We start from the raw sequence: 14468 nt of genomic DNA, 5'->3' as shown, positions 1-14468 counted from the left end.
AGAACACCAATACCAGCATGGGACGTCACATTCTGTCTTCGGCTACGCAGTAAAGGACCTGCCAGCACCCTCCTCCAGGTAGGCCACTGCTCGCTAATCTCCCATGGGTGTGAAGCACAGAGACCACGTCGAAGATAAACAGGTTGCTTACCTGTAACTGGTGTTCTTCGAGTGGTCATCTGTGCATTCACACCACCCGCCCTCCTTCCCCGCTGCTGTCAGCTTCTACATTTTAATAGGGGTTGATTTGCGGCGGTTTGAAGAAACTGGCGGGATGTCCGCGCCCACCCCTCTGGGCATGCACGGTGGAGTTCCTGCGCATGCCCAAGGGACTGGGCGCGAAAATCCATTAAAAGAGCTTGCTACAGCACCGATCGATCCAGTGCGTGCGCACTAGATCCCATGGGTGTGAATGCACAGATGACCACTCAAAGATCACCAGTTACAGGTAAGCAACCTGTTTTTCTACTGCAAAGGTAGAAAGAAGGTAGATGGTGGGGCCACTGGCCAGTGCTCAATAGACATTCTGGCGCTCTGTCTTTATGAAGAGCTCTGGAAACCTTTGTGCTCTTAAGCAAATCTATGGATCTCTTTTTTTGTGTGTGAAACCCTGGTTAGTTATGCCTAAACCATTGAAAAGCTCGTGCATATGCTTGTTGCTTTGTGAATTTTTAACTTACTGGAAGAGCCCGGGGAGTCTAGTGTTTTTTTTTTTAAGGCTATGTAACTTGGAAGTTTACTTCTCTGCACTCAGTAGTGATTGCCGCTGCTGTGTTGGTGAAGAGGCTTGAAACAGATATCCTAGTAACATCATTTCAGGAGCCTAGTCCGCAATAGAAGAGTGAGATTCAATTCCAAAAGCACTTTAGAGACCAACAAGACTTTCGAGATATAACATTTCAAGAGCCGAAGCTCACTTTGCATCTGACGAAGGGAGCTTTGGCTCTCAAAAGCTTACACCCTGAAAATCTCGTTGGTCTCCAGGATGCTACTGGGCTTGACTCTGAGTAATATGTCCCTCAAATAAAGCTACCTCTGCTGTTACGCTCCTGGACAGGTACCTAAATTCTGGTTAACTGCCGGCAGTGTTCCCTCTAAGCTGAGCTAGCTCGCCGATTTTTAGCCTCCAGCTCACACATTTTTGTCTTAGCTCAGGAAGGATGGCTCCAGAGCAAACTAATTTATGCGGTAGCCAAATCAGAATAAATCAGAATAATTGTGCTCAGAACTTTAATGCCGGTAGCTCACATAAATCAGAATAAGTGTGCTCATTTTTGCTCACAAGACTCCACAGCTTAGAGGGAGCATTGACTGCTGGTGCTTGATATGACTTGATTTCCCGCACCCTTCTTTCCCTTACTCACTTGACCCTTGCCGTCTTTCCCACAGTGATCGTCCGTGCAGCCGACTGCAAGAAAGTTTACCAGATAGAGCTTGCTCCGAAGGAGAAGATTATTATCCTTATCTGCGGCCGGAACCACCACGTCCACTTTTTCCCCTGGTCCTCCCTGGATGGATCCGAAGGCAGCTTTGACGTCAAGCTCCCGGAAACGAAAGGCTGCCAGTTCATCACCACGGGGACGCTGAAGAAGAGTTCATCCACCAGTCTGTTTGTGGCAGCCAAGCGGCAGGTCCTCTGCTACGAGATTCACAGGACTAAACCTTTCCACAAAAAGTTTGGCGAAATCCAGGCTCCCGGGAACATACAGTGGATGGCGCTGTTCAAGGACAGGCTCTGTGTGGGCTACCAGTCTGGTTTCTCTCTGCTGAGTGTCCAGGGGGAAGGACAATCTGTAAACCTGGTAAATCCCAGTGACCCTTCGCTTGCATTCCTCTCGCAGCAGTCCTTTGACGCCCTTTGTGCTGTAGAGCTCAGCAGCGAGGAGTACCTGCTTTGCTTCAGCCATTTGGGAGTGTACGTCGATGCACAAGGTCGAAGGTCACGCATGCAGGAGCTCATGTGGCCTGCAACTCCTACTGCCTGTAGTATGTATATTTTTTTCCTTTCCTTCTTTTTTTTTTGGGGGGGGGTATTTTGTGTGTGCGCGCATGTGGGTCTGTGTATGTGCTTGCGTGCCCGGAAGCCGTGGCAACTTCTGGCGACCCCTACTGGGGGCTTGGAGATTTTTCAGAGAGGTGGCTTGATAGCCTGCCTCTGCATCCCAAGCCCTGGTGTTCCTTGGAGGGTCTCCCTTCCAGTTACTTGCCAGGGTCGGCCCTGCTTAGCTCCCGAGATCTGACGAGATCGGGCTTGCCTGTCAGACTCCTGGGAAGGTTACTCTCAACCACACTGTCTTTGGCAGTGAAAGGCTTTATTGAGATATAAACAAGTTCCAGGCATGAACAGTACTGTGTCAGTTCTAAAGGATTTTGGTGAATGCATACATAGATACAGGCAATTCAGATGTAACCCCTCCTGTGAACCATTCATACGTCACATCATCCAGCCAGGCTTCAGCATCTCTACCCTCCTTCTCATGGGAATATACGATCCCATTATCTGCTACACAAGCTGGCACTAGGAGCTTCAAAGTCGTCTCCCTGTGAACTAGGGAGAGGCACGTCTTCAGGAAAAGTTACGCTGTCTAAGATAGAGCATTCACACACACACACACACACCCCTTAGGAATTCCCTTTTCCCAGTGTCTATGGCAAGCTATGTGAAGCGAAGCAAAGTTTGACATTGCCTGAGCTATCCAGGTCAGGGCTTATGTATATATGTTTTTCTGTTGCTGACTAGTATGAAAATAATCAGCAAATAACTTTGTACGTGTGTGTCAGCAGTTAGAGGGTTGGATCCGAGCAGATATTCCCTTGGTGAAAAGGGGAGGGAATTTTCCTCTCACCATCAAAAAAAAGGCCATGCTGGGGATTATGCAACCTGCATGGGCAAAAACCCATGTGTCAGAGGAACTGGTGTAAAGGCAGGGGGGAGGTGGATGAGATGGAGCAAAAAAGCTGGCTGGATCCAACCCATAGTCTAAATGTTACTTGGACAAGGGAATTCATCACTTTAGGTGCGCTGCTAAATCTTGTATGACTTCCCCAGGTTTTGTTACCACACAGCGGTTGGCTTCATGCAGCAAACCTCCGTGCTTCACGCTGCAGACCTCCCAAACAAACTGTGGCTTGTTAATGTCGAGAACGAGTCCGTGTTATTCCCAGGCTCTTGCTCCCTTCCGCCATCACTCAGTGCTTTAGGAAGTTGCAGTTTCTTTACTCAAATGTTAGTTTCTGGGCAGAATGGAACGTCTGGTTGGCTGAAGCACCGGAATGCAGAAGTCCCAAGGCAAATCGTGTCTACTTCCCTACTTTTACAATCCCTGCTAGCCATGATAGCTAAATTTGTTCATATAGATAAAAGCAGGGGTCATTTATTTAGATTACTGTATCTTTATTTATATGCCCATAAAAGGCTTTGGATTTGATTTGCAGGGGTCATTTCGTAGAAAAAGAGGTGCAGGAGCTCATTAGCATAACTCATTAGGATAACTTATTTGCATATGCCACACACCCTGACATCACCGGAAGTGTGTCAGAAGGCAACACCCACTGCAACTTACCTGGCTGCTTCTTGCTCCTCATGGCCCGGGGCTGCTGGGAGCAGGGGGCGGGGCTTGTTGCATGTGCCCGCCCCCTGCACTCTTTACTGCAGGAGCTCCGCTCCTGCGTGCTCCTGCAGGAAATGACCCCTGGGTGAAAGATACATTGTGGTGGTGGTGGTGGTGATGATTCATGCCCCCTTTCTTCTCCCCTGTGGGGGAACCGTCACAGCAACCCTATGTGGTATGTTAGTCTGAGAGAGAGTGAGTGACTGGCCCAGGGTCGCCCAGTGAGCTCCTAGGGCGGAATGGGGGGACAAGCCTTGCTGCCCCAGAGCCGAGTCCAACACAGTAGCCGTGGCACTGCTCTGGCCGCGCAGAAGCTCCATGTTCAGAGCCACGCCCCTTCAACACCCGAATGCTGAGGACAGAAGGGGAGGGCTGCTGCTTTCAGATCCATCACGATCAGAAACACCACACCTTTTAGTCTAATCCAGCAAGTTTTTAAAAGGGGAGTGGGGGGGCACACTGGGTTTTTGAAGCCTGCCCGAAGCACCATAAACAAAAGGGTTGCATATTTTTTAAAAAAATTCCTCAAAGTTTGTGCCACGAGGGATCCCAGCCTGTAGTGGGAGGAACCGGTTACCTTGGTTTACCGTCAGTCGCTTTGGAAAAGATTGTTTTGGAGAGGATTTCCCAGGGCCCTCGGCACATCACACTTCCCTTTGGAAAACCCCACTGCTTCTTGAGTTCGCATTCTTCCCTTTCCTTTCAGGGACCCCGTTAGCCACCTCCGGCACTTCCTTCCTTTCTCTTCCTTATTTACTCAGGCAGACTTGACACGGAATACAATTGACACAGAGAATGCAATAAAGAAAGGCCTGTCAGTGCTTCCAGATCCTTCGGTTCTTTCGTTCTGGTGATCCTTCAGTCTGGAAGTCAGTCAGGTTTACACCTCTCAAATGGCAGCCAGTTGAACATAAGAGCATATAAATCCAGAAGACTTTTATGTGGACAAGTGTGCCCAACTGTATGTCTTCTGAAAAAGAAATAAATATCTGTAGCATCACCTGTTGTCTTGGCCACTGGTGGTGGTGGAAGGCGCCACCAAGCTGCAGCCAACATACGGCAACCCCATAGGGTATTCAAGGCGAGAGACCAACAGAGGTGGTTTGCCATTACCTGCCTCTGCATAGCCACCCTGGACTTCCTTGGTGGTCTCCCATCCCAAGTACTAGCCAGGGTTGACCCTGCTTAGCTGCTGAGATCTAATGAGATTGGGTTAGCCTGTGCCCTCCAGGTCGGGGTCTTGATTACTAGCTGTAGCTTACGTTTTTCTCCCACTTAATGGACTAGATGCGGAATGGACATTCAAACTGGCATTGCCGTCCACATGACTCAGCCGGTTCCTTTACAGTCACCTTGGGGCTGTGTCTCAGAAGCAGAGCATCTCCTTTGCATACAGAAAGTCCCAGGTCCAATCCCTGGTCACTCCAGCTAAGAAACATCAGGTAGCAGGTGATGTGGAAGACCTCGGCTCAGGAACACGGAGAGCCGCTGCTAGAGCAGACAATACTGACCTTCGATTCAGGTGGGGCAGTCATGTTGGTCTGAAGCAACAGAACAAAGTTGGAGTCCGGGGGGGGCACCTTTAAGATCAATAAAGTTTCAGTCAAGGTATAAGCTTTCGTGTGCATGCCCACTTCTTCCCACTACAGTGAAATGGAAGTTACCAGTCCACACATAGAGGTAGAGAGTGAGAGCAGTAAATTAGCATACAGCATGATGACGGTGTTTAACAGATTCAAGGAGCAAACAGGAATAATAAGCTTAGTTTATAGGGTTGCCATTTATTTGGGGTTAATTCTGGGGGGAACCATAGTGAAGGAAATTAACTGAGCAATTATGTTTCCCTCCAGAACTGAGCATAATGGCAGGGTCTCAGTTAATTACTCTTAGTATTCCACGATTAAAGATACATCTGCCCGTCAGTCTCCAATGTTGACATATTTTATTGCTTTGGCTGTGTTTTTCCCTGGAATTAAACCCAAACAAATGGTTGCCGACAACTGCGGGACGCTTCCCAGATGTTGCTGTCTGATCGTGCCCTTTAGATCCGTCAGGCATTCGCACCTATGTCGGATCTAAAGGCGTGTGTGACCGCAGCCTAAATCTCTGCAGCTGAATTGTTTGCTTCATCATGGTCTGGAAGAGTTACGTTCAAAGATTAGCTTTCACAGTGGGTGAAGTTTTGTGTCTACAGTGTACCTCTTCAGGCTACTGGTCCAAATGAGGGCTCACATAATTTAAATCTCCACCACCAACTAGCCATCAGGAAGAAGGCTTACATAAAAACGTAAGAACGGTGGCCAACCAGTTCACCTGGAGGTCCAACAAAAGGGCATAGAGGCCGAGGCTTTTCCCCGATGTTGCCTCCTGGCGTTGCTATTCAAAGATGTACTGCCTCTGATCTTTGAGATTCCCTTTAGTCACCATGGCTAGTAGCATGTGGACGTCCCTATATCCTCAAGCAGCTAATGCCATTCTGTCTTGGTATGTTTTTGATACGCTTTAGAGGAATGCATATTGTATTCATAGTGGAGTATTCCATCAGGCACATTTCCACTTGCAGTCTGAAATGGAGCAAGCTCCAGATGAAGGCTTATCGGCTTCATCGAGATCTAGGCCTAGCCAGAGATGGCTTCAGCCCAACTGCACGTGCTTGAGGAACAATGGTGGAGGAAAAGAACTCTGGTGCTCTCCTTCTCTGACATCCACTTCTTCTGTCTGTCATCTCTCTAGGTTGCACTTCATTCTATTTAACGGTCTACAGCGAATATGGCGTGGATGTCTTTGACGTTAACTCTATGGAGTGGGTTCAGACTATTGGCTTAAGAAGGGTAGGTAGCTGGCCTCTTCTCGTACACTGAAACGCCTTCTCGGTTCGCTGAAGAATTCTCTGTGATAACGTCGAGGGGGGAATTGATGTTTCTCTGTCTTCGCCTTTGCGACAGATCAGACCGCTAAACGTGACGGGCACGCTGAACCTCCTGAGCTGCGAACCTGCTCGACTGATCTATTTCAAGAATAAGTTTTCAGGTTAGTGTTTTGGGAGAGGGGATGACGGCGAGACGAAGAGGAGTTCTTGAAATGGTAGTGGCATTTTAGTGTGTTGAAGTGCGGTGGGGAAAAGGGAGGTTGAAGGAGGACTGTATAAAACTAGAGATGCCAGCTTTAAGTGGCGGTCTGAGTGGCTAAAGCTTTGATTGGAGAGGACTGTTTTAATAGGTGGGGCTTCTAGTTAAAGGCATCGTTTTTGGGTGGGGGGGAATGGGAGTTTTTGCTTATCTCGAACTAAAACTTCAATAGAGGAGTGCTGACAGGTCACAGTGGACTCCTGGCGACCCATGGAGTTCCACCTCGTGGGGTTTTCAAGGCAAGGGATGAGCGGAGGTGGTTCGCCATGGCCTTCTTCTTCTTCTTCTTCATAGCAGCCCTGCTCTTCCTTGGTGATCACCCATCCAAGCACCCACCCTGCCTAGCTTCCGAGCTGTGATGAGATCAGGCTAGTCTAGGCTATTAGGGTTGCTGTGATACTTTAATAGACAGTGTGGGGTGGGGGAAAGGAAGAAAACATAAGAGGTGGTCGTTCCACCTACAAAGATTTCTGGTAGCTTGTGTCTGTCGAATTACATGCCACCTTCTTCCTCGCTTCATACATATATCCTTCAGCGTCTTAGAGTGGTGCTTTACACTGAGATACAACTGTGCAATTTCGTATAGAGTCAGTCCAGCAGATCACTAAAATCCACTGTAAGAATTGGGGGATGGGGGGGGAGCAAAGTGAGTGGAAATCGTAACAGGAGGTGAGAGGGGTGTGTGTGTGTAAATGTGTTGCCCGTTGTGAGATGCCCTCAGCCGTGCAGATTCCTGGGTGCTCTATTCACAATGAGCTTAAGTGAACCCACTGCCTGTTTCTAAAGCAGAAGCTCCATATTCATTCCAGCAGGGCTCACGCAGTCTTTCTGGGCCTATCACCTCCTCGCCTGTGTAACCTCTCGCCATGTCTTGTTGCACCAGGAACGGCCCTGAGCGTGCCAGAAACATCCGACAACAGCAAAAAGCAAATGCTCCGCACGCGGAGCAAAAGAAGATTCGTCTTTAAAGTACCAGAGGAAGAGAGGCTGCAACAAAGACGGTGAGGAGGCTCAGATCCCTCTCTGTCCCCCTCCGCCCCACTCATGGCGCCGGAGGATCTGTTTATACAACGCGGCCGCCTCTTGTCACTCCTTGTTTTCTAGAGAGATGCTCCGAGACCCCGAACTCAGATCCAAAATGATTTCGAACCCAACCAATTTCAACCACGTGGCTCACATGGGACCAGGAGACGGGATGCAAGTGCTCATGGACCTCCCACTGGTAAAGCCATGTGCCGTGCTGTGTTTTGTCCCTCGGGGGCTTGCTGATGTCACTGTACGTCCAGCCGCATCCCACAAATCTTCCGGGACCAGCTGGCAGAAGGGCTTCCCGAAGGGGCCACTGTAGTCTTTAATCGAGCCCAGCGTGAGACTGAGCAGGTCTGATCGGATGCCAGTTCTCTTCTCCCTGCTCCCTGTGGGCAGGAGTATCCCCAGGAGAGGGCCTTGGCCTCGCGTCTGGAATCCCTCGCTTGATCATGCCAAGCCTCCCCGCAGGGAGGGGAGCAGGAGAGGGGAAACGTCGCAAGCCGAAACTCCCGTTCGTTGCGTCCCAGCATGGGGTGACGTCCCACCAGATTCTGCCTTAGCTGTCCTGAGCGAAGAACACACGTGCCCCAGAGAGACTAAAAGTCGACAAGTGTCACCACCATGAGTGTAGTTGCGTTTTCCTAAATAACTCTAGAGAGCCGGTTTGGTGTAGTGGTTAAGTGCATGGGCTCTAATCTGGGAGAACCGGGTTTGATTCCCCACTCCCCCACATGCACCTGGCTGGATGGCCTTGGGCAAGCCGTAGTTCTGATAAGAGCTGTTCTTGAAAAAGAGCTGTTTCTGTCAGAGCTCTCTGGGTGTCTGTTGTGGGGAGGGAAAGGGGTTTGTAAACCGCTCTGAGACGCCTTTGGGTAGTGAAGGGCGGGGTATAAATCCAATCTCTCCTTCTAGACCCTTTCCTCCCCCCCCCCCTTGTTTGTCTTGTCTAAAATAGCAGGGTGAATTTCCTTCCCCTTCATCCTCCCAACACTCTGCTCTGATATCACCTCCAACAGGCTTTGAGCACGTCTACCAGATGAGTCCTATCTCTGCTCAAATCTTTCTCCAGAATGACCATTCTGCCTCCTCCTCCTCCTCCTCCTCTTCCTGTCCCTTCTCTGCTTCTGCAGCAAGGGTAGGAGCAGCCCTTTTAGGAACTGAAGTGGGCTGAATAGTATGTGTCATGCCTCTCTGCTGGCATTTCAGCAAGCGTTTTTGGGGGTAGGGGGACGAATAGTCTGCAGGGGATTACTGACCTCTGTGGGTGAGCTTCGGCTTGTGTGCCCTGAGCCCTGTGCTCAAGACTGCATGCTTTTGGCTGCTAAAACCACACCACGCCTTCCTCTAGTAACCTCTTGTCCTTGCTTGGGTTCATGCGTCTTTCCAACAGCTGGCAGCCAAGTTCCCTGCCATTTCCCCCCAGTGCAGTTTGTAGTAATATTGTCACTGTTTACTTACTGCGAATATGTCACAGCCAGAAAAGACTCTCTGCATTTGGGGGAACCACGAGGCATATTTCCGTGGCGAAATTCCACTGTGGATGTTATTTAAGATGATACACCAGTAAATCAGTGTACTGAAAACCAGCCAGATTCTTACCCAGTTTAAAGGGGGGGGTATGTTTGAGGCTTTGGCTGCTTATTAGCCTGTAGATGAAACTGTTGCATAAGAAAGGCAGTATCTGTGAGTCTTCTGTTCAGGCTGGCTCGCTTGTGGTGTCAAGTTACCCCGCTTCCAACAGATTGGGCAGACTGGTACAGGTGGGGACAGTGGATGACGATCCCCTGTTGATTTTTCTTTTTTGAAGGGAATACCTTTGTGTTACCTGAGCTTTTATCGGTTGAGCAAAGCAGGTTTTGTGTGAATACCCACTGCATAACAACGTTGTGAATGTAATATTCCTTTAAAGGTTGGGGGGGGCCCTCTATTGTAAAGTTTCACAGAAAAGAAACTTCTGTTCAAACCGTCTTGTCTGACTGACTGCCTCTCCCCTGCCGCCACAGAGCGTCCTCCCGTCTTCCCAAGATGAAAAGGCCTGTCCTCCCACGACCAACATTTCACGCCAGGCGCCACAGAGAAACAAAAGCTACATTTCTTGGCCTTCATCAAGTAAGGATGGAAGCTGGTCTATTTATAAGCTGTGGTTTTAGAGAGGGCTTCTCTCTCTCTCTGTCTCTCTCTCTGTCTCTCTCTCTGTCTCTCTCTCTATCTCCTTACACTGGAGATTTTTTAATGTCTTTGCCTTGCAGGTGGGGCCGATCTGGGAGCAGCCATGCCCTTGCGGAGCATGTCCGATCCGGACCAGGAGTTTGACAAAGAGGTGAGGTCTGATGATGCGCCCCCCCCCCTCCCAAATAATCTCAGGCTCTGACTTTTGTATGGGAAGACTTGTCTTCGTGTGTTAACAACCAATTGGTTGCCACACGTGCACCACTGCGTAAGCCAGGCGGCCCAGTTTGAGAATTCCTGGCCCTCTAGATCCAGAAATCTTTGTCCGAGAAGCCTCCAAGTCCCCATCACTGCTAAACTGTTTTATTAGGCATTGGCAGTAGCTAGTTTGACTAGGGGCCGCGGTGGCTCAGAGGTTAAAACACTGAATTGCAGACTGGAAAGTCAGTAGTTCGTGCGATTCTTTGCAGGTATTAAAAATAATAAAGTACAGATGGTGTGGATTTTTTAACCCAGCTGCCTTGCCAAGCTGATTATTCGGCCACCTCAGGTTTCGAAGCCACGACATTTGCCCGTTATTCCTCGGCCCCAGGTTAACCTCACAATGTGTATCCATGAGCCAAGACAACAGTGTTAGGTCGTGAACCCTCCAAAACTGAAACCAGGGTTGTGTCCCCCACTATGGGGGGGGGGGGGGTTTTCCTTCCATCTTGCACTGGGTTTTGGCAGTCAGTATTACAGAGTAGTGATGGAGCATCCTCCGGAGGGTCTGAGTTCCGCATGGGACCCTTCTGTGCTGCCCTCTGGGGTCCCCTTGTTTTATTAGGCATTGGCAGTAGCTAGTTTGACTAGGGGCCGCGGTGGCTCAGAGGCTAAAATACTGAATTGCAGACTGGAAGGTCTGTAGTTCGGCAGTTCAAGACCCGGGTGCCGCAAGACGGAGTGAGCTCCCGTCTCTGGCCCCAGCTCCTGCCAGCCTAGCAGTTCGAAAGCAAGAAATTGCAAGTAGATAAATAGGGACCACTTCGGTGGGAAGGTAACCGCGTTCCGTGCGCCTCGGCGTTTAGTCATGCCGGCCACATGACCACGGAGAAGTCTTTGGACAGCGCTGGCTCTTCGGCTTCGAAACGGAGATGAGCACCGCCCCCTAGAGTCGGATTCGACTGGCTTTCGAGCAAGGGGAACCTTTACCTTTTAGTAGCTAATTTAGAAGGATACTGAGCGCAGTCTGCGGCCTGGAGACAGTAATAATAGGAGTGAAGCTTTGTGGCTCTATAGATCTGAGCCCTCTTGAGCTTGGGAAAGGTGGGATAAAAATGCCCCTAGGCCTTTGGGGAGAAGGGGTTCACGGGAGATGAAGCTGCCTGGAGAACTTAGCCTGGGTGAAAGTGAGGATTGGCATCTGCCTATAGAACTCTTTCAAGTTCTGTAAAAAGAAAAAAGAGTATAATTCTTCCAAACTTCCTCCAGATTCATTGATCATTGTCAGGACGCCTAGCTCAGATCCAGGTTGGGAAACTCCTGGAGATTTGGGGGTGGAGCCTGGGGTGGGCAGGGACCTCAGTGGGGGTACAGTGCCATAGAGAGCCCACCATCCAAAGCATGCCTTTTCCCCAGGGGAACTGATCACTGTATTCCGGAGACAATACCGGGAGACACACACACACACCCGGTCCGTCCTGGAGGCTGGCTTCCCTAGTCGTCTCGCATCTGGTCTTGTGAAAAGGGTTCAGGATGCTGTGGGCTGTCACAAGGGAGCAAAATCTGTTCATTATTTTAAAATCGCTTCCGTTTGCATGGCAGATCGGAGTCCCTTAGGTCCACTGGAAACTTCAGCTGACAGAAAGGATTTCCGTCAGCAGAGCCAGGGCTATTTCACAGTCTCCCCCTCCCACTACAGCCCAAAATGCCCCCCAAAAAACAGAAGACCCCCTCCAAGAACAACGTAAGGGGAGGAATACTGGGGGGGGGGTATCAAAACCTACACCCCCTGCCCTGCAGAAATCCTCTGCTGGATCCAGCCCCGTTTGTACTGGAGAAGAGCAGTGTTCCCTCTAAGCTGAGTTAGTGTGAGCTAGCTCACAGTTTTTTAGCCTCCAGCTCACACATTTTTGTCTTAGCTCAGGAAGGGTGGCTCCAGAGCAAACTAATTTGTGCAGTAGCCAAATCGCTCGCTCGCAACTTTAATGCCAGTAGTTCGCAAAGTAGAATTTTTTCTCACAAGACTCCACAGCTTAGAGGGAACATTGGAGAAAAGCTGTTTGTGCACTGATTTCCTTTCTGCTGGGTGCAGCAGCCATATAACGCAGGAGAAGCAGCATCACTGTGGTCTACTCAAGGGCAGCCAAAATAAGAGGCTTTCCTTGCGGCTGCCCCCTTGCATGCCGGATTGGAGGTCACATTTGATGCCGACGTACGATTTACACGCTCGCATTTTGGTGTTAGCATCCGTGCAAAGGACGTACAGATTGTGAAACGCAAACCCGCTCGGATGTTCTTTCTCCATGGCCCGTTGCCTTATCGCATCTCTCCCAGCTTATCTTGTCTAAATAATTGCATTCTAGCCAAACTTGCTGTTTACAACTGGGCGAAATCTTGTGAACCGTATCTCTTGGCGATATCGCCTTTTAATCTGTTGGCTAAAAATAAATTCCGCCTCCCCCAATTAAATTGACTGCCACAGTAGCAGTTCTTCTGTGAAGCGGGTGCATTGTTAAAAGAGTTTTTTAACTGCATTCCAAAATAACTGGGAAATCGGCCAAGCAGCCAGCTAAGAAGAAAAGGAAAGAGCCCTGCCTGCACAAATCCAAACCACCACCAGGGTAACTAGAAAAATGCAACGGGGTTAATTGCCCGAAGGGGTTGTCCAGCAAAATACCTTATTTCCAAGCTACATTTTTTAGCCTTTCTGGCAGCGTTTTGACTCCTCTTGTGTGGCAGTGCTCATTCTTCAGTTCCTCTCGGGCTGCCCAGGGCCATTGCATCAGGAACTGGCAGGCAGTTCATTGGCTGGTTGCAGGGAGAGCCAGTCTTGCTCTGGCTTTTCATCACACTTGGGAGCAAATTAGACAGGAGGCTTCCTTCGTGTGGGAAGTGTTCAGCCGCCCCTCTTTAAATTGCACCACTCCCTCAAGCCCCGAGTGGCACAGGCCCTCATGGGGAAAGGCGGCTTCTGCTTCAGTCGGATGCAGTTTGAGTCCGAGGCACGTCTTGCCACCGGGTTGCGTACACATGAGTCCAACTTTGTTTCCTTAATGTATTCTGCTCGCAGAATGGGAGCCTTGTTGCAGAACCCTCAGGGCACCGGCGTCCAGTAGGAAAGTCGGCACCTGTCCCTCTGCGTTGGGTTGATTGTCATGTCTGAAATGCGTTACATCATCTCGAAAAAATTCCTACAGTTCTCTCTCTCTTTCTCTGTCTCCCTTTTTTTGTAGCCTGATTCAGATTCCACCAAACACTCTACACCTTCCAACAGCTCCAACCCAAGTGGGCCCCCGAGTCCCAACTCTCCGCATAGGAATCAGCTGACGTTAGACGGATTGGACCAATCGACTTGTGATGCATAACTCTACAGCTGTGCCAACCCCCCCCCCCCCCGTTTTTCCACTTGGGACCATCCACTACTCCACGGAGTATTCGAGAACACGACAACTGTCTCCAACAGCAGTGCCAAGACTGATAACTGGATTTCTTAATGTTGCACCAAAAAAACCAAACTACATATAAGTAAATTCCGTGTCCAGATTGTTGGGGGTGGGGGAAGAGAATACCGAGGAGGAGAGAATTCTTTATTACTGGGGTGGGGGGGGTGTTGTTTTTAAATGCAAGACTGTTTGTTCTTAAACCTATGGTGTGATTCTGTTTCTGCACAGCTGTGATACGCTCTCACGGCAGACACTAGAAGCTACCCAGGAGCAGTCTTCATTCTGAAGCTGAAAAAGAGAGAGAGAGAGAGAGAAGAATTGCTGGTAGTTCTTACTACTAAGCTATGTCAGGAATATTATTTTTCTATAGGATGATGTAATGTCTCGTTAGCAGGAAATCCCTTTAGGGGGGGAAAAAACGGGCTCTCCTGGACGGGGAAGTTAAAAACAGGGCTTAGTTTACATTGTTGGCAAAATATATTCTTCCCCCTTTTTCCTGTGTCTCTTCCCCCCCACCCCGAAGGTTTAGGAAAAGGGTAGGAAGCTGTAGAGCTATTCCCAGCATTATTAGGATATGCCGGGAAGCCGGATGGAAACTGAGGTTCTAGTTCGTGGCCTTTCCACTTATTTAGCCATTACAAGACATTCTCAGCTTTGTAAATGTCTTTTTCCTCCTCACTTGGAGTCGTTGTACATAAATTCTCTTACCGGTAACATTTTATTCTTACCCTGCTTCCTTTCTTTTCTTTTTTTAGACCTTCTCAGCTATTGTCAGTCAGGGCAGGGCTTTTAAAACACAAGTAAAATACTGCTGTGAAAGAGGGGGTTTTTTTCTTCTTTTTTTACTCTGCTGTTCCTGCTACCATCTTCTCTGACAACCTCATAAT

The 14468-nt window shown here is 49.3% G+C and overlaps 1 protein-coding gene across 1 annotated transcript in view; it reads left to right on the top strand.

Annotated features, from left to right (window-relative positions):
• The window catches only part of CDC42BPB (CDC42 binding protein kinase beta), a 119000-nt gene extending 105473 nt beyond the window's left edge, over positions 1–13527 (top strand). The window contains exons 30-37 of the mRNA XM_015419590.1: positions 1390–1986; positions 6345–6442; positions 6557–6641; positions 7623–7740; positions 7844–7961; positions 9772–9877; positions 10018–10088; positions 13372–13527. Coding sequence (XP_015275076.1) covers positions 1390–1986; positions 6345–6442; positions 6557–6641; positions 7623–7740; positions 7844–7961; positions 9772–9877; positions 10018–10088; positions 13372–13503 — 1325 coding nt within the window. The 3' untranslated portion in view covers positions 13504–13527. The remainder of the gene's footprint in view (positions 1–1389; positions 1987–6344; positions 6443–6556; positions 6642–7622; positions 7741–7843; positions 7962–9771; positions 9878–10017; positions 10089–13371) is intronic.
• The last annotated feature ends 941 nt before the right edge of the window (positions 13528–14468 follow it).

Source organism: Gekko japonicus, unplaced genomic scaffold (genome assembly GCF_001447785.1).
Source record: "Gekko japonicus isolate JY-2015 unplaced genomic scaffold, Gekko_japonicus_V1.1 scaffold975, whole genome shotgun sequence".
Taxonomy (NCBI): Eukaryota; Metazoa; Chordata; class Lepidosauria; order Squamata; family Gekkonidae; genus Gekko; species Gekko japonicus.
This window is presented reverse-complemented; position numbering and strand designations above follow the sequence as displayed.